At 33.2% G+C, this 26,825-nt stretch overlaps 2 protein-coding genes across 16 annotated transcripts in view; one reads left to right on the top strand and one right to left on the bottom strand.

Moving 5' to 3' along the window:
* Positions 1-26,825, bottom strand: part of LOC129804436 (neurabin-1) — a 66,084-nt gene that overhangs the window by 28,890 nt on the left and 10,369 nt on the right. For all 15 annotated transcript variants that reach the window (XM_055851706.1, XM_055851710.1, XM_055851711.1 and 12 more), the window contains 2 exons: positions 15,447-16,545; positions 3,882-4,737 (listed from right to left, as the gene is read on the bottom strand). In XM_055851706.1, coding sequence (XP_055707681.1) covers positions 3,882-4,737; positions 15,447-16,488 — 1,898 coding nt within the window. In that variant the 5' untranslated portion in view covers positions 16,489-16,545. The remainder of the gene's footprint in view (positions 1-3,881; positions 4,738-15,446; positions 16,546-26,825) is intronic.
* Positions 21,241-25,616, top strand: LOC129804477 (uncharacterized). The gene is made up of 3 exons (XM_055851808.1): positions 21,241-22,022; positions 22,079-22,158; positions 25,383-25,616. The coding sequence occupies exons 1-3, from the start codon at positions 21,304-21,306 to the stop codon at positions 25,583-25,585; spliced, it is 1,002 nt and encodes a 333-aa protein (XP_055707783.1). The 5' UTR covers positions 21,241-21,303; the 3' UTR covers positions 25,586-25,616.

Below are 26,825 nucleotides of genomic sequence, written 5' to 3'. Positions count from 1 at the left end.
TCCTTTAATTTCCCCAATACCCTTCCTTAACTCCCTCCCCAGTCGCACGTCAAATTTTCCTCTTGCACCCAAAACTGTTTTTCTCTCACCATGAATTTCCACCCACATTTTCACAACATAAACCCATTTAGAAGAAAAGGTATATACAAATCTTTCAATTCAATCATCAACTATCGTAAGCATCGTAAGGCATCGTTAAGCACACAAAATCAATACTCCCAAAATTTCCATAAATAATTTATTTTCTCTGCTCATGATTGCCAAATCAGAATGAATTGACTTACACATTTGTTATTCATAAATTTGAAAATGAACTATATTGGAGGAAAATTAGGACAAATTTCCCATTCACTGATTCAGGATGCAAAATGTGAATGGACAAAAAATCAATCACAAAATAGGCCAATTATGTTTTTAGGGCGTGTTTTCGTAATGTATTTTATGCAAAGTGTAAACACTGCGAATATTCTTTTTCAGTCTACAATAACTGCATGGCTCTTCTTGCCTTAAACGCCTTAAATAATGCAGATTTTACTTAATGTTATAAGCTTGACATTGTTAAATTAAGTACTGTACTATGAGTATTATGCAAAAAAAGGCTTCAAATAAAATATTATTATATCAGAGAATCGTCATGAGAAATGAAGAGGATAAAATTGCAAAATCAATTTTATTCTGCCAAAAAAATTTGTTCAAATAAATTAATGAATTTCAGATTTAATAGAGTCTAATACTATTCTGGGGTACAGCAAATTGGATAGTGTTTTTGTTAAAGGGTTTGAGGCTTCGATCGAACACTTCATATTTTTCCCATATTCCTTCAATGAAACTGACCTAAGTTTTTCAGGAAATTCGTAACTTAATACTAGCTATTAATTTATATTGCCATAGTTAAAAGAGAATTAATATGAAGTGTTCGAAGAGTGTGTGCAAAACCTGAAAGCCTTCTCTCCTAATTCCTTATGAATTCTAATAGTGAAAAATAACTGATATCTTGGAAAAATAGGAAATAATGCAAACTATCTTAATAATTTAAGTTCTGTTAGGGTAAAATGAGGTAATTCGGAACCATTTTAAGAAGTAATTTCAACGAAATACGGTGAGACTTTGACGGTCACGGTGAGCATTTTACTGTCAATGTGATCCTCCTAAATATTCTCAAGAATCAGCCCGCGATTATTTGAACCCTCAGTCAACTCATAATGCATGCGAATTCGGTTTTAGAGCTAGTCCAATATCATTTTGCCGAATAACTTAATGATATCAGCAGATGCTCTGAAGCTGAGATAATTAAATTTCTTTATTGTTGAATTTTGTGAGACCTTTCTTTCAAACCTTGTTTTAAACAAAATGGTTGAGTAAAATGATTGTATCTGTACCTGTGCATTTTCACAGAGTTATCATGGGAAAAACTTTTTTTACGCTAAAATGACAAAATCGGAGAGATGGCGTAATCTGAGCAAAAAATTATGTAGACAAAATGTAGACAAAATATAGACATAAATATTCTCAACAATAATGTTTAAGTAATCATAAAAATGATCAAATTCGGTTAAGCGGGTGTCGAGAATTTACATTATGTACAGGGTTGGCTGAAAAAAATGCAACAAACTAAAGCGCTATATTATCCTAATTTTTTTGAAATAAAGAAAAAATAGTAGGGGAAAGTACTCTCCCTTCGAACGTTCATGTCTTCGAATAATGTGAATATCCTTTTAGTTTTCCTTAGAGACTTACACATTTCTATCAAATATTAGTTGGCTTATCATCAATTGTTAATAATTCCGTAATAATTTAATGTAAATCTATTATGAAAAACAAAAGAAATTCACATTGTTCGAAGGCATGAACGTTCGAAGGGAGAGCACTTTCCCCTAGTAAATACATCAAAATTTTAGATCATTATCGGTTTTGTTCAATACGATCGTATTTTGACTTAATTATGGTCTAAGTCTGTTGAAAGTGCTATCGAAAGTGCACGAATGTCAGCTTTTTGAATGTCCTGCTATTCACGAGGAAGGGCTGCCTCAAGCTCATCGACAATTTCCAGAAACACATTGGCAATCGTTTTGACGGTATAGCCTAAAAACCCCTGTGGAAAGCGATAATTTGTCTTCAAGGAAGTCCAGACCATCAAATAAGTGGTCCTTGACTTCCGGTGGCCATTCGAACGTCTAAATTATTGTAAGATCTTTCCTTCAGATAGATACAATTATTTTGTTTGCACATCAATTACTCAATTGAAAAGTTTTCTTATCAGAAAAGGCGACATTCTGGAATTGACCATGAACGTGCAAGCGAATTTACTCCTTCGTCGATCGAGAATAACTTTTTTCTGAGGATCGATGAAATCTGGTCCTTTTCAGGGCTTTTAAGACTTTATATAGAGGTCCTTTAATAATATTTATTTCGCTCCTTGGAAATTACAAGGGGTCAATTCACTTTTTTGCGATTTTGAGATTCTAATGCACTTAGAAAGACAATTTAATAAATTTTCAGATGATATAAGTCATTAAATTTCGTTATTAGAAAGTTTTTCAAAATTTTAATCTTTTTGGCATAATTTTGTTTGAAGTAAAGGGGCACAAAATATATTCATCGTGCAAATTTTTGTGAAACAGGGGACTAACTCAAGCAAGTTGATCCCTTGTCATTCTAATTTTAGCAAAATTTGCACATCATTTAGAACGACAAGGAGCTAACTCATTAAAAAACATATTTTGAAAGGTAAAAATACAAAAGTTTCGATGTTTATATTAGTGCTCATTCAAATAGAAAAGGAATAAATTGTTTTTGTTCAGTCATTAAATTGAGATACTTATTTACACAAATTTGAATCTTTCATGCTGTCTCCTGAAAAGGGCCGAAAATTAGTTGGCCCCTTGTAATTTCCATGGAGCGATTTCATGGTTATTTGCAATCTATGCGTCTCACAAACCGTTTGTCCGCCGATGTGACGCAGATTTCGTTCTATTTGCTTCTTCAGTTTAAGAACGATGACTAGCGATGAAGCAATTTTTTAGACCTCCACCAAATCATTTTAAAATGCTACTAGTCTCCCTGTACCAAGTTATGTTTCGAAAAACGGAAAGTTTAATTACATTCAGGGTTTTGAAGAGCCCTAACGATAGCTGCTTCCCCATTTCCTGCCAAACATTAAATTGTCACGTTTGAATTCCATTACGATTTAAAAAAGTTTTACAAAATATTATCCAAAATGCTTTTGTAGACTTTTAACGAATAAAATGAACTACCACTATGCAAAATATGAAACCGCTGCCACTAGCGGTTTAACATCTATGCGCTCTAAAAGTTGTTGCATTTTTTTCAGACACCCTGTAATAAAAATAAATGTTTTTTCGACTGAAACGCACGCCCCTAGCGTTTGTCTTATGAAGTTCAAATGTGCTAGAAAGTTGTAATATTTAATGAGACCTTTCATTTGCGCCCTTATTCCGCAAATTGAGTACAATAAAAGCGGATTCCGCCTATTTAAGGGCAATCTTAAAGTCAAATTAGATTTTTTTTCTTTTTTTTTATTCATTGTTCTTTGTTTCTTTTTATTTGTATTTTTCGTTTTTTTTATTCTATTTATTTATATTCTTTATGTACCTTAGACTTCTAAAGTATTTCAGTTTTTTTGCATAGACATTCTCTTTTTTTCAATTAAATGAAATCGTATGTTAAAGTTATATCTTTGAATGTGCAAAACATGTAGAGTTCTTATTAAACTTTCATTCTGATAAGACAATTCTTTGCAGTATTTGGAATATAAGATAATTGCCTTGTAAAAATTGCCTTTCCACACCCTTATGATAGTTTCTGATTGAAATGACAAAACACACAAAAAGATTAAATAGAGAGAGTAGAAATAAACTTACCTAGAACTCAAGAGTCTCTCTGCCTCATCGGCCGTCATTGCATCGGGTAGATTTTCATGGTCACTGTCGCTTGCATCGGCAAATTTAACATCCTGCACATCGAGCGGCGGCCCATCAGACATTGATGGAGGTGATGGAGGTGGCGGCAGGGGCTTCTGACTGAGAAATACCTCAGGATCATCCAGCAATTTCCCTTCATCGTGACACCCATTAGACTCAGGCACACCCCCAATCAATGTTGGCCGAGTAGGATCGAGAATGGTCTGAGGACTGTGATAATCTGGAGCATTTCCGCTCGATGGCGATTGAACATCCTCTTCAAGGGAATTTGATTTGCTGTCTGCAAATAGTTCATTCGGTGGTGGCAGTTCAGGTTTTATCGTGGCATACACCACTTTTCCCTCAATCTCCATACAATTGGGCGGTGGATAGGGCAATGGGGGCGGAATATTTCGTCCCTGAGACACTTTAAATGACTCTCCCTGGCCACTGTAGTACTCATTCTCCCTGTACATATCATCTCCTTCACTTCCATCTGGATTCAATCGATACCCCACGTCCACATAGTGGAGTTCATGGGGAGACAGATTGGAGTCAATTGATGAGGAATCCTTCGCAGACGGTGGTGGTTCTGGTGGCAATTGCAGGTCTGCAGGAAGATCAAAGTCATACGGTGGCTTCAGGGGTGCTTTAATTTCCGGCGATGGTTCGTTAAATCCACCCTCATCAGTCGATGCAGATACTGTGGAAATACTGGATGAACGCACCCCTGAGATATTGAGACAAATACCAGAAGTGCCCTTGGGGGGTTTATGTGAAACTGTGTCTTCTTGCTGATCATCACGAAGGGATTTTCCTGATGTGACATACACAAGAGAAAAGTGATAAACTTAATTTTGAATTACGAGTAAATTCAGTTTATAATTGATTCTTTCAACACAAATCATGTCACATTAATTGAATAATTATCCTATTAATTTTGAAATCAAGAAAATGAGTTAATTTCAATTGGATATCTTAGAACCCGACTAGGGTTGTTAAGACACTTCTTAATTAATTAATTGAGTTAAAAGAATAAGACTGCACAAAAAGAAATTGAATTTGCTTTTCTGGATATACTGATTTTCAATACTACCTCTTTAAATTTGCTTAATCTTTTAGCGCCTTTAGCGCCCCTTTTGTATAAAAACCATTAAGATTATTAATTGGAAGAATTATTGACATAAAAATAGCCCAGTGACGTAAAAACAATAACAACGGTAAAATTTTAAGTCAATCCCATTGCTTTAATAAGCTTTAAGAAGGTCATTGAATGAATGACTGAGGTTTTCTTATAAAATGGTACAAAATACAGTACAGAAATCCAAGAAATAACCAATTTTTGAGCAAATCGATTAAAAAATAGGTCCTTCATTTAAAGTGTTTCAACTGTGACATTGAAATATTCGATATCGAAATGTTTTTCGAACACAGGTGTCCAGTCCAAGCACGAAATATTCGGCTTTGTTTATCTGGCAAAAATTTACAAATAAACTACAAAATTTTACGAACATTTTTTGTGTGTTTGCGAACATTTACGAGCAAATATTTGTAATAGAACAAAAAATACTCGCCAAGTGATCATGTTACAATGTTTGTGAAAAAGTACAAACTTTTACGAACTTATTTGTGGGTTATGCCCAACGCACAATAACTTTTGTTTTGTAAACATGTTTTTGACATTTCAATGAGAGTAAGTGAGATCTAGATCTAGTTATCTCGCTCACTCTCATAGGAAATTTTAAAAACATATTTACAAACAAGAGTTATTGTGCGCTAGACATTATACGAGCATTTCGTAAGTCCCCAATAGGAATTCACAAACATTTACGAACAATTTTAGAAATTTTTTGTGGACCACCGCCGTCTTAGCGCTACTTTCAACCACCTCATGTCGAAAATTCTGTAAAAAACATGGATTTTTTAAGGACGATTGAGAAACCGGTGTCCCATAAACTAAATTATTTTTCCTGGCTGCCTAAAGTTATTTTTTTCTTATGTTTGTACGTAATTGCAAAGTAGAAGGTTAAATGGAATCTAGGATATTTTTTACAAGTCTCCAACTATTTGCTATATAGTAAAGTTTTAAGCTCAAAAATGGCGAATTTTTAAATTCTCATATTAAAAATTATTTTTTATAATTCTAACCTTTTTAAGCAAAACTGTTTTGGAACAAGAAACTACAATACTCAAACATTATATTTTTCGTTAAAGCGAAAAAAATTATTCATTATTATCGTCAGAAAAATTACTTAAATTTTTTGACTATTATTGTCCCTAGCGTAAGTAGAGGCAAGAAATACACTGAGTCAGACTCTGTTGGCTTTTTGAAGGTTAGATGTAAGACGTTTCACAAGTTTTGTTTATCGGTTTAATTTTTATTGCTGATTTTCGGTCAGTGAAAACTGTCTCGTCGTTAAAGGGTTAAATAAGCATTTTTCGTAAGGACCCATTTTGTTATTCGTTGCTTTTCCTCACAATTTATCAACAAAAATAATTTTATAGATTGATGATTTTGGTATCTATTTTTATGTATGCATTTTTAAATGATTTTTAACATAGGATATTGGTCAAAATATGCCTTATTGCCTTTTGGATATTCGCCCAAGCGCTTGCAAATTTTCTCTGCGCTACTTTACTTTTGTCTCTGTTACTTCGGAAATAATTTGAAATTGCTTATGAAATTTTTAATGTATATTCTTAGATAGTTTATCTATCTATTTAAGCAATAAGAAAATATTGACCTCGTTTGACCTTGTAACTAGGAAACCCCCTTAAGGAAATACTCTTTTGTTTCCGGCATAATAAACCAAAATTTGAAAATATATTCTTCATAAAAAAACTATTAAAAATTAAAGAAAACAAATTTACAAACAAACTATATCGGTTAATTATATTAAAAATAAAACAAATTTCTTATCTGAATTATGAAAAATTAGAGAATTCGAAAGAAAAGAAATGTGTTCGTTTTTAAAGTTATCAAATTTGAGACCTTCTAGGCAAGCCCTCTCTTATAATGAAGTAGATAAAACTAAAGTATTGTATGGATAAAATAATGTAGATCTAATTACTATTTTAACAATTTTATCTATACTTTTATATACAAAAAAATATAACATCGATTAAACTTTTTATAGACTGTAACAGCGTAAAAAAATGTAAAAAAGCAATGAAGGCGTAAAAAAGAAATGACCGTGTAGAAAAGCCCAGTCTGTTCGCTGTGAATATAGCTAGCGAACCAATTTTATGATTTTTTAAATCGAAATTTTACTCTGCCAACGCTAAGACGGCGGTGGCCGCTATCACACAAACATTGAAGTCTTTGTACACCTATATCTCTGTCTAAATTTTTGCTTTCAAGAGCTCTAGCTCAAAAGCAGTACTTGAAATAAATGAAATGAAATGAAATGAAAATATTTTAGCACCAGGAATTTATCAAACTTGTGCAAAAATATCCTAAATTTATCTATCCTCCTTGTAGTTTGCAATCTTTGTTGCTTTTATTATGATCCAAAAAAATTGTTTGTCCCAGAATATCCATATTTTACTTTGGGTACTAAAAGTCCTAAAAGATGCGGAACAGTTAAATAAAACAATTAGAGCTCAAAGCTTTTAATAAATGATAATAGGTTAACATTTCATAAATTTTAAGGACATCAAGTGGACTGATGCTCACTGGATGCAATTCGAACACTTTTATATGCCAGAAAAATTCCTTGTGAATTAAAAGGGAGTCAAACCTGGAACATTTGTATCATACATCGAATGGAGCGAGTACTCTACTCTTTGATCTACTGAGTATCATCTGGACTTCTTGAGAACCTTTCTACATTCAAGAATGTCAAAAAATGCATTTAAAACTGATAAACAATTTTTCTTTTATCTATACTGATTGAAAAATCTATGGAAGTTGTTAGAAAGAGGAAGCGATCTCGGGGCGGACCCGGGACAAGGTGGCTGTAACAAATTCTGAATCTTGTTTTGAGAACGCATGGGATCGATTCCGAAATCCTTCTGAAATGGAGGATAAGGACAATAGGGATAAGCGATCAATTTAATTTTACCGCTCGTGGAACAATATCAATTTTTAATCAAAGTATTCCCTTGCTCAATAAAAATTGTTTACACCATGAATTTTTCATCTGTAAGTGATAATTTGCAGAAGCAATATTCCTTCCTGAAATCCCTTCTGCGGAATTCCACTTTGAATGTCAAGCAAATTAAAGATAAGGAGCTCCTGGAGAAAATTCTTCAAATACTGGATTCACAGAAGAAACCCATCATAGAGGTGGCCAGGAAGAGAAATAGATTCCTAGCTAAATTAATTTCCATTCTGATTGAGGGTAATGAAAGTATTTCACAAATGGATGAATATTCAAAATTTGAAGATGCAAATTTTTCTGTTACTGAAACATCAATTCCAACTTTTGAGGAAATTGTGAAAATGTATGAAAAAGATTCCCAAGAGGATACTTCAACCATAAAATGCTCCACACACTTTGATACTAAGCAAATGGACAATATGGCTACATCTTTTATATCACTGTCAATGCACAGTGAAACTGATAATCCATGGGAAGAGGAAGAATAATATTTTTTTTTATGTTAGTTTGGAACAAACCTCGACAATTGATGCAAAATCGACGAATATTGAAGCACATTTTGTTACCAGCCAAACTATCTCTCGTCTCTCTCTCTTACTAAAACACTCTTCTGTACTTGAGCATTTTCCAAAGTCAATTCAAAACTTTAGTTCGCAATTTTGCAATATTGAGGAGTTAAAGAGAGTACAAAAAAAATGCTCTCGATTGAATGATTTATTGATGATTGGAAACACTCTTGTCTATGAATAAAATTTCCCACAAGTATTCTCCACAGTCTTGTGACTTTCTGTGTTGTGTCTGACAAACATGCCGCTGCCTTGCACTCGCCTCGGCCATCATTACCCTTGGTACACCGAATGAATAATATTATTTGAGGAAAGTCACCACAAAATTCTAAATATAAATTTTAAATACATTTCAAACATAACTATACACTTTAAATTTGCGTTACATCACTGAGTTTCTCTCACTCTCTCTCACTCTGTCCCACTTTGTTCTTCTATACCATTGGCAGGATTAAATTTTCCAAGGCAGCTTTTCGACAAACCCAATTCAACATTACAACTCTTTGTCGTATTACTTATATATATATTTTTCCCCATTTAATATTCACAAACAAAATAGAGAATCATTTGCAAAATCAATTGGTATTAATTGTTCACAAGTCTCACCACTCAATCAACTTTGATCCTCAATTTAAATCACTCAATTTTCTCTAAAGAAATCACTCTTTTCTCGTAAAAGTGCTTGAATAGGAGACTATATTACATCTAAATATTACAAATTAGCAATGTGCTTTGAAGATCCAAAAAAAAACAACAAAATTTGCCAAATCACGAGTGTCGGCAAAGAAAGCGAAAATGTGGGTGTTTAGTGATGTTGATCAAGTAGGAAAAAAAATTCACAGTTGAATGACTCTTTAATACATATTTTCCCACATATTTCCCCGCATTTGAACACTCTCAAAAGAATTATCTTCAGATGTCAAAGTAAGATCACGAAGCACATTTCAATTATTCACACGACATTTTCTCACTTTTACTCCTTTTACTGCACTTTAAAAATTCATATTTTTCTTTTGATCTGTCCCAAAAATTGATATTCTCAGAAGAAGGCAAAAAAACCGCAAAGCCAGACAAAACACTATCGCGACGATTATCTCAATGGAGCAACAGAGTGAGACTAAAATATATGATCAACATCTTCTTGTCGTGCTGAGCCAAAAGAAATCTTCTTGAGTTGCGCGTTAGAATTACATTGAGAAGATCTCTATTTCTCACTCTCTCATTCATCCTCAACATCATACATTCATCCTCTATCCCCCTTGGAACACCCTCACTTCCCTATACTCAATTTAAACATATTTATGCTACACATCTCAAACATCATTCATATGCAACACATAAAAATTTATATGATGTGATCACACTTGAGGAAGAGAAACACAACCCAGTACAAATTCTCAAGTGATCACTCTTCATGCAAAAATCCCATTTCAATCAAGCATACAATCAAAGAAAAAAATAATAATAAAATGACTTTTACGCTATCATTTGAGAAAAGTTTGATAGAAATTTCCTCACCGGAAATACTCAAATCGTCAATGTAAAGAAAAAATATATATATACAACTCTCTTGTCACCTCTCACTCTCGCACCAAATAAAACACGCAATGAGAAAATTTATTTTTATCCACAATAGCTGTGAACATTAAAAAAGACAATTTTGCCTCCCTCACATTTAAATCTCCGTTTATACAGTGAGTGTCAATAGTTTGTTGCCTAATGGATGTTTGAGAAATCAAGTGAAAAAAATGATAGAAAAAAATACTTTTCCAAATTTTTCTTTTTGCAGATGAGTTCCTTGTAATCCGTAGATATTATTTATGGTTTTCAAAAAAAATAATTAATTTTATTTCATATCAAAAATAATTGTTTTCCAAAAGTTGGTCATTTTTGAAAAATCAAAAGTTTGTTGCCTCTTTAAAAAAACTAATTCAAAATGGTGAAAACGTGCAACCAACTTTATGTAAACCGGTTACATTTTGAGCTTATATCATTTGATAGGCAAATGGTGGATTTGTACATTTTTAAGGCTGTCAATGGTAAATATATAGGTGTAAGAGTGATGATAAATAACAAGAAATAATCAGTTTTTTGATAATTCATAATTTAGGTTACAATGGCAAATTACAAAAAGTTGAAAGGTGGGATATTGTCCAGAGATACTGCTGGAAGGAATCGGCGTCGCTTAATTGCCAAATTTTATGGAAATTCATAAAAAGTTATACATAAAATGGGCAAATATTATAGTTATGAGGCACGAGTACATCTGAAAAACGCTACTGGTAGACCCAGGGTTTCGACTCAGAAAGTCGATAACCGCAATCTAGGTATCTCTAATAGTAACCCCATGATGTTTGCTTCAAAAATTCAAAGTTGGCTGGTTACAGAAGGCATACAGGCTTCAAAACCAACAGCAATTTAATGAAAGTGGTAAGAATAATTACTTGGTTTGCAGGTTTCCATTGGTAAACAAAACCAATCTGGTTAAAAGGTTGTAAATTCACTTGGAGCATGCTAAAAACGTAAAAATACAACCTCTTACGCAGTTTGGTTTTGCTTACCAATGGAATCTTGCGAGCCAAGTACCTATTCTTATATTTTCTTTCATTTTGAGTTTGATTTTCGAAGCATTTGAAGCCTGTATGCCTTCTGTAACCAGCCGACTTTGAATTTTTGAAGCAAACATCATGGGGCTACTATCAGAGATACCTAGAATGCGGTTATCGACTTTCTGAGTCGAAACCCTGGGTCTACCAGTAGCGTTTTTCAGATGTACTCGTGCCTCATAACTATAATATTTGACCATTTTATGTATAACTTTTCATGAATTTCCATAAAATTTGGCAATTAAGCGACGCCGATTCCTTCCAGCAGTATCTCTGGACAATATCCCACCTTTCAACTTTTTGTAATTTGCCATTTTAACCTAAATTATGAATTATCAAAAAACTGATTTTTTCTTGTTATTTATCATCACTCTTACACCTATATATTTACCATTGACAGCCTTAAAAATGTACAAATCCACCATTTGCCTATCAAATGACATAAGCTCAAAATGTTAGCGGTTTACATAAAGTTGGTTGCACGTTTTCACCATTTTGAATTAGTTTTTTTAATGAGGCAACAAACTTTTGATTTTTCAAAAATGACCAACTTTTGGAAAACAATTATTTTTGATATGAAATAAAATTAATTATTTTTTTTGAAAACCATAAATAATATCTACGGATTACAAGGAACTCATCTGCAAAAAGAAAAATTTGGAAAAGTGTTTTTTTCTATCATTTTTTTCACTTGATTTCTCAAACATCCATTAGGCAACAAACTATTGACACTCACTGTATATGGCTCTTAAGAGAGGGAGACGCTGTCTTCTAGTACGAAAAAAAAAATGAGGGAGCCTGCATAAAAGGCAAAAAATATTCATTTCCAACAATCTTCTTTGCATATTTACTCAAAATAAAAAAAAGAAGAATATTTTGTAGAATATTTCACACAGAATGTCGTAATAGACGAAAGAAGATGAATATTGAATAAAAATATTAAATGTAGGGGAAGGGTTTCAGGTTTCGCACATACTCTGGCTTCGAACATTTCATATTTTTCTTATGTTTCTCTAGAATAGAATGACATTGACAGTAAAATGCTCACCGTCACCGTCAGTCAAAGCCTCACCGTATTTCGTTAATTTACGTATTTTCATTGCAATTCTTATGCAAATTCTCAATTACTGTATTATTTCTTCATATAGGGTGGCAGTATTATTTGTGGCCTGTCTACTTATGGGCATGTCGCAATTTTTGTCAGAAAATGATTCCGAAAATCGAAAAAAATGTGATTGGCTATTAAAACACATCAAATATTTTTAATTTTGAAGTTTTCTAAAATCACTTTTTAACATTGTAAAGTTTTTTGCGGGGAGGCCATAAGTAAAGACAATTGCCACAAGTAATGCCGCCACCCTACTCTGAACCACAAAATGAAAATAATATAAGAAAATTTAAGAAATAAAACGAAAATGCGATAAACGATGAGCAAAAAAACTGTACGAGAAATTAATCATACAATTTTTGCTCACCGTTTATAGTATTTTCGTTTTATTTCTTCAATTCTCTTATATTATTTTCACCTAGTGGCTGAGAGTATAAGACAAGTTAATACGGTAATTAAGAATTTGCAAAAGAATTACAATTAAAATGCGTAAATTAGCAATAATGTGATTCTACCCTTAATGAACCTGACTTATTTTTCAGGAAATGTGAGACTCATGACTAGATATTAAAATATTTATTGCAATAGATAAGATGAATTCAATAAATATGGGAAAACATGAAGTGTTAGAAGCCGGAGTGTGTGCGAAACCTAAAAGCCTTCCCCTACTTTAGTTTATTTTCCTTCCATTTAAAAACGATAAGGAAACTTATAAGCTAATTACAAAGAAAATACTTTTTTCATGTTACTTAAAATCAATTGATTTTTTGTCCTGTTTTGATAAAAATCGCTAAGTAATTGATTCTCAGAACACACAAGTAGGTATACCCATAAATTTTGAATAAATTTTGAGAAAATAAAGATTTGCTAATCTTTACTAACAAAAAAAATCTTATCAACAATACCTTTGTTATTCCTCGAAATCAAAAAGAGAGCAATGTGTTATGATAGGAAATTACTCAATTTTTCAGCAGCCTAGAGATAAAATGGTAAGATATGGAATTCTAGACTTCGACGACCCCCTCCCCTAACCGTTTGAATTCATATTATCTCGCACGTTTCTTTGCTCCCATCCTTTCCTCCAGAAATTATGTTTTTTTTTAATAATTCCAATCAAATTTTATTTATTTTTAAATATTTTTTAAAGCCCATATAAATATTTGGTATTTAGTCCATAGAAACTTCAATTCAATTATTGTCACAATCAGTGCCTTACAAATTCATAGATTTCTAATTAAGGCTGTATAATTTGACCAGAGAATTCGTCACTATAACTTATAAAAGTCAAAATTAGGCCTAGAAGACTTTTTTTTAAAGACTTTCCCCACCAAAAACTTTCGGTGTTAGCAACGTTTAGAGCTGGCCAAAAACCAACTCAATATTTTTCCTTCAATTTTTGTAATGATTCAAAATGCAATTTTCGAAAGTGATAAAAAAATCAAACTGAATATTGCCCTAGAAACTATAAAAGAAGAGCAAATCCATTTTTTGTTATGTAAACTTTATCCAAGACTATTTAAAAATTTTGATTCATTCGATAATAAACAAGAAGTTCGAGCTTTCTTGGCGGCTGAAATTCTCAAATTGAAATTCTATAGTTATTCATAATAAGGAATATGGGTTAAATAACTTTAAAAGAATTTTTTAAAGATCATTGATATGTACGAACGCGGAGCCGGTCAAAACCCTGAGCGCCGAAATCCCGAAAACCAAAATCCTGAATGGATCGAAATCCTGAAAAACCAAATTCTTGAAGTCAAAATCCCTAAAGGGCCAAAATTCTGAAATCCAAAATCCCTAATGGTCAAAATCCTGAAAATGACGAAGTGCGGAATAGCGGGAATAGCTGTAACTCTTAAAAATTCGGGATTTTGGCCTATTCGGGATTTTGGCTTATTCAAGATTTCAGTATTCTGGATTGTAACCCATTGAAGATTTCGACTATTCAGGATTTTGATCCATTCAGGATCTTGGTTTTTTTTAGGACTTAGGCAAAATTGAGATTTTGGCATTTCGGAATTTTAACTAATTTGGGATTTTAGATATTCTGAATTTCGACCCACTTAAGAATTTGGCTTTTCGAGATTTTGGCGTTCGGGATTATGGTTTTCAGGATTTTGGCTTTCAGTATTTTGACCGGAACCAATAAGAATGATATCGGTACACCTTACAATTATTAAGGCTGGATATTTTTAAATCTTAGTAATAAGCCTTCAAATTGAATCATGCAAAAATTAACTCTTCAAATCAATAAATTCTGCGAATGGTTCGAAATTTGCCTAGTTTTGTTGCAGAACTACTTTTGTTCTAAATTTTCTTACTATGGGAAAACTTTTGAAGAAGTTCTTCCACAATTTCAAGATTAAAAAAAAAACTTTTTGTTTTTTTTTAAGGTTAGTATATTAGTAACAAACTTAAGATTTCTTATTTTGGATTAACTCTTTCCGGATCGTAGCAATTCCAGCGACCCTATCTCGCATTTTTTTAACAAAAATATCTTAGTTAGGAATTAATCGAGGTCCTGCAAAATATGTTTTAAATTTGGGTTTGTAATTACTGACAAAAATCGGATTTTTGTCGTTTCTAAATAGGTAAAAATTAGTTTTTCCTAGAGTATTCATATTTTTTTTTAGATCAGATTTCCATATTCTATTTTGATGTTCTATTTTGTGTTTCTAAAGAACTTTTTGCTGAAAAAAATAAATGAATATAAAAAAAATTTGAAAAAGAAAAGTCATTTCACAAAGTTCGAAATTCGTGATTTTTGATCTCAAATATTTTCTTTTCCTGAATATCTGGAGTCTTGAGAAAATTAGTCAAGAATCTTACATCCTTCTATTATGATGTCGTGCGGAAACAGATAGATTTCAATTAATGTAAATAGTCAAAAAAAATTGTTTTTTCCCCGGGTCATATGACTCTAATGACGTGAAAAAGAGTTAAAGGACAAAGACGATCCATGTATTATGAGTTTATCTTAATAAGCTTCAACCTTAAGTAAAATTTAAGCAATCAATTTTAAAATTTAATCAAAATACTTTAGGTTATTTTAATATTAAAATCGCACTTTTTAAAACATTTTATTTAGAAATAATTAAAACACCTAACCCAACACAAAAATAAGAATAATAAAAAAAACTCACCAGGTGAAGATGGGCAAATATCCAACTTGTCCAATTTCTCATTGGATTCATTCTCCTGCTTCTCATCTTCCGTGTGAATTGGACTGGTTGGTCCGGATGATGCACTGGCAACTGGACTGGAAGTGGAGCTGAGTCCTGTGGCTGGCGACACCACATCAGACTCATTGGTGTTCATGAGAGTTGATTCAGTATCAAATGGTGGCGGTTCAATGATAAAATCTGCCGATTTCTTGCGTCTCTTCTCTGGAATGTCATCCTTGATCTTTGATCTGACGGGACTAGAAGTTGCTTGCACATTTGTTGCATTTCCACCGCCTCCCGGTGAAGACGGTGGACTTTTGTACATTTGCCCAATGGATGGACATCTCGTAGGACTACTGACGGTATTTGGACGAGTAAAGCGTGGCTTTATATCCGGATATCGATGTCCAGGTGGCTCAGGTGTGCTCCGTGGTGGTGAATCTTTGAGCACTTCTGCCGAAATGAGCGTAGTTCCTGGGACAGTACGAATGATATCACATCGATTAGGATCACTGTTGTACCGTGTTGTTCTCGTCTTTGAAAAATGCGACGTCCAATTCTTCTGTTTCTCAATCAATTCCCTCGAATTGAACTTCCTCTCAGGCTTTTCGGGCTTCTCTGGTTTCTCTGTACTCTTGAGACGACTCACATTGTGAATTTTTGTTGTGTCAATTTTGGAGACACCATTTGTAATGGTACCACTGCCACAGGTGGCTGTTGAGGGAAATCCTCGAGTCCTCTCCGGACTCATCTCATTCAAATTCTCCTCTCGACTACTTGAATTTGACATTTTAACACTAAATGTGGGCCTTGGCACGCGATTTTCCACGCCCAATTTCTCAAAGAGGGCCCTTGCATTGTTAAATCTCGCCGCATGGGATTCAGTTCTCACCACTGACACTGTTGTCTGAGTCTCTTTGGGGTCCTCCATCTGACCTGACACTTCAATTGGTTTCCTCTGAAATATATTAGCTATCTGCGAGACTTTTGGTCCCGCTGCTGAATTTATTCCTTTCTCCATTCCACAAGAACACCACACGAGAATGAAAACTCCTAATTCACAATCTCAATGTCGATGCTGAAAAGAAGAATCGAGGAGAAAGAGAATCAATGAGAAGAAAAAAAAAATTGAGAAATGCCTGGTGGAAAATATATGTCGGAGAATTTTCTCTATATCACAAACCACACATCACACCAGACACACCATTTTTGGAAGAGTTGCCTTGATGGTGAAAATACCCCAAGAAAAATAGAACTGTGAGACAGAACAACAAGTTTTAAATTTATCTCAGAATTTTTCTGATAAAACTCCACACTCCACTGATGATAACAGATGATAATGCTATTTGATAGTGTTTCTATATGCCTTAGTGCTCTTGAAAATGTCTCACAAGAAAATGGGGACTTTTGGTTGACAAAAACCTCTATTAACTGAGAATCTCTATCTCTTCTGTATAAATCATCAAATTCAATCCACCGGAGACTACGTCATGAAAATTTATCTGATATAGCTGTGAGTGGGAAAAGCACATAAGGTATATTTTATGACGGAGTCATACTTCTGAAATGATAATGACATACCCAAGAAAAATGTATTTTGTGACAAGGTTATCCCATTTGACTATATGCTAGTTTTCTTTAGTGTTATGGAAACACAAAAGCAAAAAAAAATTGTCATTTGACAATGGACAATGAAAATTGTTCCTAAATATTTGTGAATTCCTGCTGGAGATTTACAAAATGTTTGCAAATTGTATAACCCACTAAGAAGTTCGTAAAAGTTTGTATTCTTTTCACAAACACTGTTCGTAACATGATCACGTGACAAGAATTTTTTTATTCATTTACAAGGATTTAATTAATGCATTTGACTTTTGAGACACAAATCTCTTGAAAGCATAGTGTGGTAGCATAGGAAACAGAAAAGCAGTAACATGCGTCTACCGCCGTCTTAGCGTTGGTGACCAACCTCCAGAGCAAAACGATAGAAAAGCTCGCAGGTTGTATATGCCAGGAGCAGCATATTAAGTGTACAAGGGTGCGCGTTACAATAATCACGCATTCAGAGTTAAAAAGTAAGAAATGAAAAATTAAGAAAAAGCTCAAGACGCCAAAAAGGCTTGAATAAGCCGCTGCCTCTTCTCTCTGGGTTCGTTCATACATTTTTGTTTATCTGGCAAAATTTTACGAACAAATGACAAAATTTTACAAACGTTTTTCTTGTACGTTTACAAACATTTACGAACAAATGTTTGTAAAACTACACAAAATGCTCGTCAAGTAACAAAGTTACGAACAACGTTTGTGACAATTTAGAAACTTTTGCGAACTTCTTAATGGGTTATACGACTTACGAACATTTCGTAAGTCCCAAGGAAGAATTCACAAACATTTACAAAAAAAAACACAAAATATTTTTTCTGTATATTCAGGAAAAAGCTTGTTAAAAGATTCAGATCTTTATCAATCTTTCAGATTCAGATTCTTATTAATTGCAGATAAATTAGAAACTTTGAATACCTTTAAAGTATAATTTTTAAAGTTTAACAAATATTTTTGTAATAGAGTGTAGCAAACATAGATTTATTCGAAAACATAAGTAATGGTAAATATTTGTAACTAAATAAAATAGGGGAATGTAGGCAAGCTTCGCACGTGTGAGCTTTCGAACGATGCGAATTTTCTCGTTATTTCCAAAGAGTTGGTTCCGCATTTCTTAGCCATAAGTTAAGCATTTATGAACCTTATCTTCATTGTAAAAATAGGCAGCCAAGCCCTTCTTTCCTAGGTGCTAGGATCACAAATAGAAAATTGGCCCAAAATGGGTAATTTTGATGACGCACATTTCATTTGATTTCTCATAGTCCTCATAGTTAAACTCATTTCTAAAAAAATCACTTACACAGTGGATGAAGAGTATACTTGAAATGATATTTACGTAATAATTTTTTGCATCGGAGGGAAATTATTTTCACGGTGGCGGAAAATTCGCAAGTACTATACAATGTGTGTGGTTGCAAACACTAAATGTGTGAGCGTTCGCACATCCATCAGGCAACTCCAGCTTGAAAATCATAATCTCACTAAAGCCTCATACGCCACAGTGAGACATTCGTGGTCATTTCCTCTGCGACAGGCGTATAGTGTCCTTCCCATCTCCATGAGACGACGGTTATTGACAGTGTGAACCGTGTGATCATGTTCATAGTCGATTTTTCGATATTAATTTGGAAGAAAAAACAGTACTCCAGAAAATGCGAAAAAAGGTGTTTTAAAAATCTTCTAGTCTTTAAAGTACAGTATAACAATCGGAAAATAATTTTTAATTGTAGATAAAATTTATTTCGAGAAAAAAGCAATGACGAACCGAAACCGCCCTCGTGTGAACGCTGCCCCCGGGGGGCAAGAATCGCACAAATCGTCATATTTTTTTTCATTTTCCTCTCCAGGAAAAACCAACAATTCTGTGATAGTGAACTATAGGCATGCATATTAACCTAAAAGATCAGAGAGCTTTTTGGTGTAATGCAATTCACTGCCCATTTTACTGTTTAGTCAGAAAAAAGTCCTGAATATGAAGCACGAAAAAAATGTGCTAAGGCTGCCTACATTCCCCTAACACAAACCTTTTGCTTCTAAACAAATTAATTAGTTGAAATAAAGCAAAGTTTTTCGCAAAAAGTTGCCAAAAACTGCTTTGACAGCTGTCAAACAATTCTACTTTTAGACTTATCTCTGCGATATCCAGATCACATAAGAACGTAGTTAGGATTTTAATAAGATAAAGACCATATTGAAGGATTATCTTTCAAAGTAAAATTCTTGGAACGCAAAAAACAAGAATTTTCTTGAAAACCACAAATAATTCAATTTGAATGCAATCATTATGAATTTGATCTTATTGGAAAATCCCTACTAGAACTTAAAAAAAATATTCTCTTCCGAACTGTCCTTCAAGGATATATCGTTCTTTGAACTATTTCTTCGCCAATTTTAACGATTTTGATTACCAATTGATTAACAAAGGCACAAAAAATGTTTTAATGGATCTGATTATATTTTCATTGAAGAAAATTAAGTTTCAGCTTAAGAATAATGTCCTAAAAGAAATGTTCTTAGATCAAAAAGGCTTTAGAATTTACTTAAAAAGTCGTTATAAATCATATTTTAATACGATTTCAATGTTTTTAAATGTGTTCAGATAGCTGATAAATTTTTGAATCAGTTATTCAAATCAGTTATGTTTTTAAGAGAGAGGGAATCAAAATCTACTTAAATTTTCCTTTGAAACTCCCTTTGGAAATTGATTACAAATGTAATGAAAAATACTCTTTCCGTATCTCGGTAATTTGTCTGCAATATTTTTTTTCTTCAAAAATTGGATAAAAATTAATGTAAACCGATTTTGATAATTTTTAGGAGATGTGGAAAGTTTTCGAAAACTCTAATTCAAATTTAATGATTTTGGACTTTTCGGAGTGCTCTTAAAATTCGAGAAAAAAAAACTTTGAAAAGACAATAGGGGAAAGTGCTCTCCCTTCGAACGTTCAAGCCTTCGAATAATGTGAATTTATTTTGTTTTTCGTATGAGATGTCCACTAAATTATCACGAAATTATCAACAATTGATGATAAACCAACTAATATTTAATAGAAATGTGTAATTCTCTTAGGAAAACTGAAAGAAAATTTACATTATTCGAAGGCATGGACGTTCGAAGGGAGAGTACTTTCCCCTAATGGCGCTTTACTTGGGAGAAAATATCCCTAAAGTGATATAAGTTTTAGTGGTTTTGATTTATTTATACTTCTTTTATGCATATTATTTTATTTATTTTTGAATATCGTGTAGGGGGCAACGGCCCTTTTGGGCAGGGGTTTGACAACTATCAAACAAACTTAGGAAAAACCCCCGTCATGAGTTATATTAGTGTCACTTTTATGCCCAATCATCCAGATAACGCTCCTCGTGGACCGTTTGGAGCTCAATCTAGTTTAGTTCATAAAGAAGTACATTTTCCCATTAATTTAAATAAATGATTAGTTTATCAATTGTAACAGCACTGACGTGTGATGTATCCTCCAGAATCAGGAAGATAAACTCCTTCCGGGTGCGTCAGGAGTGGTTATCCTTTCAGGACAGGAAAACATGAATATTCTTTGCCAAACAAATTTGGCAAAAAATATTTTTTGGCAAAAAAATATTTGTGTTTCCCCGTCCTGAAAGGATAAACATCCTTGACGCACCCGAAAGGAGTTTATCTCCCTTATTCTGAAGATTGGTTTATCTTCTTCTTCAGTAATCAAGAAAGTCGTAAAGAAATCGTGGTTTTTAAAGCTTAAAAATAAATTTGAAAGATCCCTTTATAAAGAAAAAATTAGAATGTTATGAATTATCCTGAAATCTCAGGCATAATTAATGAAATTTCTTGTCAATTGTCAGTAATTTACTGACATGTTCGACTTTTTTTAACTGGACGGATGTGATTCTTTACTGACCAAGACTGTTTATTCCTTTAATTCTATAATTTTCAGGAATTTGGTTTTAAATCTTCAAATTCGATTATCAGACGTGTATCTTTTTGTTAGATATTTTGAAACTTACAATCCACAAAGTTCTTATTGACAAAAACATTCACAATTTTCTTTTTCCAATAATAGAAGCCAGTTCCAGCGTAAAAAAAAATGATAAAACGTCGAGATACCATATCACAAGAAATTGCTTTTTCAAACAGGTAAATTGTCATGCTATTGTGGCACAATTATCTATTGATAGAGAAAATTTCCTGCTTTGCGGAATTGCGTTTATTCAGTCGTCAGCGCTCCAACTTCCTCCCATGACGCTCATTTTCTGGTCAATCCCACTGATTTTTCTCGTGACTTGTGGTGCTGTAAATGCTGTAGGTTTGGGTGATGATTGTCACAATAACGCTGTTCCCCCCGTGATTTGTGATCCGGGTCTGTTATGTGAGGATTTCGTGTGTGTTTTAGACAAAAAATCATGCTTATTCACCCACCACCTGGATCAGGAACTTTTTGGCCAATTGCCCACTTGCAATCCCGATGATGGAACATTTGCTGCCAAGCAATGCAAAGGGGACTTTATTACTGGACGATGTTTCTGCTACAGTGAAGTTGGTGAAAGAATATTTGGGTGGGATTGGTGGAGAAATGCCGAAGAAATGACCTGTGCATGCAGCCGAAAAAGGCACAGTCTCGAGAAAGCTGGTCGTCACGATGTCACACTTCACTGTCAGCAAAATGGGAATTACGAGGAGCTCCAGTGTGACGAAGGCGCGTGCTGGTGTGCAGATCCAGCTACGGGTTTCATCATTGAAGACACCATTGCTGTTCCCCAACACTTATGGACCCTTTTACCATGCTACAATACCTCCTTCTACGGTACCCAATACCTCAGACAGTGTGATAGTGCCGCTCATGCCCAGAATCTCATCAGGGATGCATTCAGCAAACGTGGCACGTCTCAAATCTCCTTCACCAATATTCAGTGCCACTACGACGGTACTTATGGCACTTTTGCCTTTGTAGAAAATCAGTAAGTACCCCTAACTGTTATTGTTTTGTACTATCTGAATATCTTATCAATTTTAGAGCTGTGTGCACTTGGCGTGATGGTTCTCGTCTTGGCGGTTTCGCTTCACAAACAAATCAAGCTAACCAAATGGATTGCAGTGAGTAAATTTTTATTCTCTAAATTTTATAAAATATAAAGTGTCCTCTTTTCTATCCATTTATTCCTTTTTCCGTTTCCTCAATTTTCCGCAAGATTTTAAACATTTTTGCAAGAACACTGGAATCTTTAACTTCTCACCCCCTATTTATTAGAAGCTTTAGCTTAAAATATAATTTTAGAACTTCAAATTGTCTTACTCTCCTTTCCAAAACGTTCAGGACTATTAAAGTCCACTAACGTGTATAAACTTGCGTTCCTAAGGTCTGACTCAACTTTTCCATTTACATTACACCGTTGTTCGTGATCTATAAAAGGAATCTTGTAAACCAATTTATGAAATATGCGCTTTCCTTATGTTTCAAATCCAATTTAGTTCTTAAGACGGCGAAAAATATGACTGACCAAAGAATCAATATGATTTTAAAGTTTTCTAACTATAAAAGTGTTTCAATTTTTAATTTTTAAGCAACACTTTTTTTAATTATTAATAATATTTAAATGTAACAGTCCCAAGTAGATTAGGGTTTATGATATTATTAACAATTTTGTGATTTTTCGCAATCTGTTTTAAATAAGAACTTAAGATTTTTGCAAGCTGTCCATAAGTGTATAATATCCATAAATGACGACTTCATCCTATATACAATCCCTCGATATTGAGTTATACATATATTTCGACTCTTTACCGCCAAGGAGTCGTATGTTGATAGGATTTTGGAAATCTAACACTGGTAAAAATAAAGGGATCAAATTAGATTATACTCCATCCTTTTCAAAAGGATGGACCATATTTGAACCTTTAAAAGGATCACTAGTGTCTCTTGAAATTTTGTATGCAAATTTATCACGTTGCATTATGTTTTATCACGAACATATTACTGATATCATATTTCTCTCATCTGTGATGCAATTTTGATGATCGTCACGAAAATATCCAGATTTTGCGGGATGGTAGTTGTGTGTGTCATAACATCCAAATACATTTGTGGAGGAGTATCACGTCAAATTTTTCAGATATCTTTAGGTAATAATTCTCAAGAAATAAATAAACATAGTTTAAAGTCGTATTATCTCAATAACTGTTCATTGAAGGACATTAGTGTCCAGAATCCAGGAATGATTTGTCAAGGTGAATTGAAGGAAAAATTCTCTAGAACAAACAATTTCCCTATCACTTAATTTCTTCTGTGATTTCCTCGATTTTCCTCATAAATCTTTTCTTCAAATTTACGTATAAGGCTGTTTGGGACAACTCGTGTCCTTCCCGAAAATATTCTCCTATGGTCTCTGAAAATCATAGGATCGAGAAGAACACTGTTAACATTATTGTAAAATATAAACGAAAAAATTTCTTGAGATATGAATATATGACCCTAAATTATTTAAACTGCGTTTTCGGTCAAGGAAATGGATGCAGAATTGGATACATGGTGATGACCTTTATACTTTCTTCTATGAGAAATGATCGTGTTTACGATCTTCAGTGACTTAGCTCTATTTTCGAAAACATTTTCGTAAAGAAAACAAGTAGTCTTGCGCAATCCTTTTCGTTGATTCGAAGGATATTTAGGAATATATGAGGAAAATGAAGAAATTATAGAAACAAATTAAGTGATAAAGAAGTGGTTGGTTCTAGAAAAGTCTTAGAATTTTCTTTCACAAATCATATCTGTACACCAACATCCTATTATGTGCTGTTATTGAGATAACGAATTTAATAAAATAATAATAATTATTATTATTATTCATGGGATTCATGGGATATGTTCAGGAGACACCAAGAAACCACAAAGTATTCATCGATAATTATTTCAATTTTTCATTGTGTACAGTGTTATTTATAATGATAAATCATATAAATTTAATAGAAAAAATGTTAGCAAATATTTTTTGAGCACTAAACTGCAAAATTTTCACGTAAAATGCATCTATTTTTCCATCTCACGACTTTATTCCGCTTTATTTTATTTTAATTATTCCGCTTTTTGTGCACTACTACACATGCCATCTCTCTGAGAGCGGCACACTCTTTATCTGTGTCCACTCATACAGAGTGAAGACTCTGTGTATGATGTATATTTCTATTTCGCAAAATCAGGAAAATTTTGGCGGGATAGCAACGTGACGGCATCAGAATTGCATCACTGAGCAAACATCAAAGATGACTTTATCACTGTTTTTGTTCGCTTATTCCGAAGGTAAATAAGTATCAAAACGGTCAAAACAGGGACACTTTCAAAGGATCCTCGGTGATCCTTTCATTTTTACCAGTTGGATGAATTTGACCCTTTTATTTTTACCAGTGAATGTTTCGAGTTTTTTGACGTCACACTGTTTGTCCGTCTGTCTAGAACTCAAACGGTTAGAGATAGAGACTTTGGACCTTCGAGGGAGCCCCCATAAGTCAACCCTGGAACCATTAACATGCTTCTCATCCCCCCCAACCTTTAACCTTCTCCTCCAAAACCATGTTTTTTGGGATTACTCAAAAACGCGTCGTGCAATTTTTTTCATTTTAGAATATGTTTTAAACTTTAAAGGTAGTCCAGGCGGACATTTCGTCCTTATACGTAAATATCGTTGAATCATTCCTAATAACGGTCTTCAAGGTCAAAGATTAAAAACGCTCTAGAGAGCGTATTTCTCATCCGAAGAGTATCATATTTGGGCTCATTGGAAAGATCTTGAAATTTCCGATAAAGCTGGTACCGGTTCCAATTGGTTTTGAACCGGTTCCTAATCAACATTTTTTTTCCGAAAATAAATTACATTACTCCTGATGTATATTTTGGGCAATGTTGGGCAATGATGTGCTAAAAGATGTGCTGGAGCCATTACTGCCCAAATTTAATTGTAATTTTAATTACTCCATACTGTTTAATAATTCCAAATAGTTTTTTTTTGTAAATTTGAGACTTTTCGATTGGAATTAGACAACTAGACTTTGTGTCCCCCATTGACCATAATTCCTTATTCCTTTCCTTTCCTGAGTTATGGAACTCAACACCTCAGTCAAATAGTATAATATTAACATTCAAAAATTATGATCTTGTTAAGCATTCTTTATTAATGTTCCTACTATGAGATAAGTATGGACAAACGAAGAAAAACATAAATTAGAATTGATTTTTATTATATTATTACGTTCGTCAGATCAGAACGAAAAAAAATTAGGTGAACTTATAAATTAATAACTGAGAATATCTCTATTTTCTCCCTCAGACTGCGCCCGAGATCAGAGAATCTTCAGCGATAACGGCTTAACATTTCCACTTCAATGCATGGGCAATGGAAATTATGCCAATCTTCAAGATCTCAATGGCCAAATATTCTGCGTGGATCGCGATGGATTTGTCGTGTCGGATTTTTATCCACCTGACACCGAAACCGTTGATTGCACTAAACATTTGTACTACATGCAATAAAGGTTGTATAATTTCTCAATTATTTCATCCATCTACCGGCTTTTTTTTTCTGCTCTCACTTGCCTTTGTGCAACTCTTCATTTTAACGCCAAGGAAATATATTATAAAAAAACAACTGCTAACCATATCGAAGTTATATTAATTTATAATTTCTCATGCAAATGCCACATGAAAAGCCCATTAATTACATGTTGAAAATCTTTCATGTTTCATTTAGTGTTTTTTATTCGCATCTTCAATAAAATTGCCATTGTAATTTATTACTTATATCATTAGAAATTTCTATTCATCAACGTATATAATCAATGAAAAAATGTTTAAAAAAAAGTATTCGCTAAAATTTTAAAGTGCCATTGAAAAAATATATAATTTCTACAAATACTTCGTACTTTTTTAATCTCAATTAAAAGTTTGACAAAGTAAAATGGAAATTGTATCAAATTCTTATAAAGTTTAAACATGTTCTGGCCCCAGGAAACTCTATTCTAAACAAAAGGATTAGTAATTGAATTTAACATCCCAAGCAAATTGAATAAAACTTTTAGCTTCGTCCTGAGAAGATTAAAAGAAAGTAAAAGTCTTTTGAAGAAAGATTACTTCTTTAACTTTTTTCTTCTATCATCTTGTCCACCATAAAATCACCGAAGCGAGAGAAATCTTTTAGCAGAGTATAAAAATCAGCTAACATCTATCTCTATCTCTTTTTCTGGTTGAGAAAAAAATAGAATAGAAAAATATAAAGTAGCAATTACCACCACTCTTGTTTCAACTTCCATAACCCATTGTGGGTAGATGAAAGAACAAAAAAAAAGTCATAATAAAATAATTTCTCATTGAATTACAAAATGATATGAGAAATTCAAGTGAGAGAGATATCCTTTAATGCATCTCATGTTGTACAAACATGAATGCTATTCTCTTAAGAAATAACCACAAGGTGAATTCACCACTTTTAGCCATCTTAGCACCACTTTACGCCACTTTTAAAAGTTCAAATAATAAATTCTATAATAATGATTGTAAAAGAACAAATAATAAGATCCCTAAGCACTAGTTTGCAGAGGGAGAAATAAAAATTATTCATCATCAACAAATAATAAGAAAGCACTTATTCCACTTGAGAATAAGTACTAATAGCAATACATTATTACTGATTTTGTAGTTATTAAAGGACAAAAGAACGGTAGGTCAGAAATAAAATAAAACTGGGTCAATATAAACATACATTTTCACAAAAATG

The sequence above is a fragment of the Phlebotomus papatasi genome, chromosome 2, assembly GCF_024763615.1.
Source record: "Phlebotomus papatasi isolate M1 chromosome 2, Ppap_2.1, whole genome shotgun sequence".
Lineage (NCBI taxonomy): Eukaryota > Metazoa > Arthropoda > Insecta > Diptera > Psychodidae > Phlebotomus > Phlebotomus papatasi.
The sequence above is the reverse complement of the archived record's forward strand: the minus strand, read 5'-3'. Positions and strand labels throughout refer to the sequence as shown.

What these genes read in the sequence shown, in the direction of transcription:
- LOC129804477 (XM_055851808.1), top strand. Translation starts at nt 21,304, where the DNA reads ATGACGCTCATTTTCTGGTCAATCCCACTGATTTTTCTCGTGACTTGT. An exon ending in TTTGCCTTTGTAGAAAATCA is followed by an intron (nt 22,023 to 22,078) that starts GTAAGTACCCCT and finishes TATCAATTTTAG; the next exon opens with AGCTGTGTGCACTTGGCGTG. An exon ending in AGCTAACCAAATGGATTGCA is followed by an intron (nt 22,159 to 25,382) that starts GTGAGTAAATTT and finishes TTTCTCCCTCAG; the next exon opens with ACTGCGCCCGAGATCAGAGA.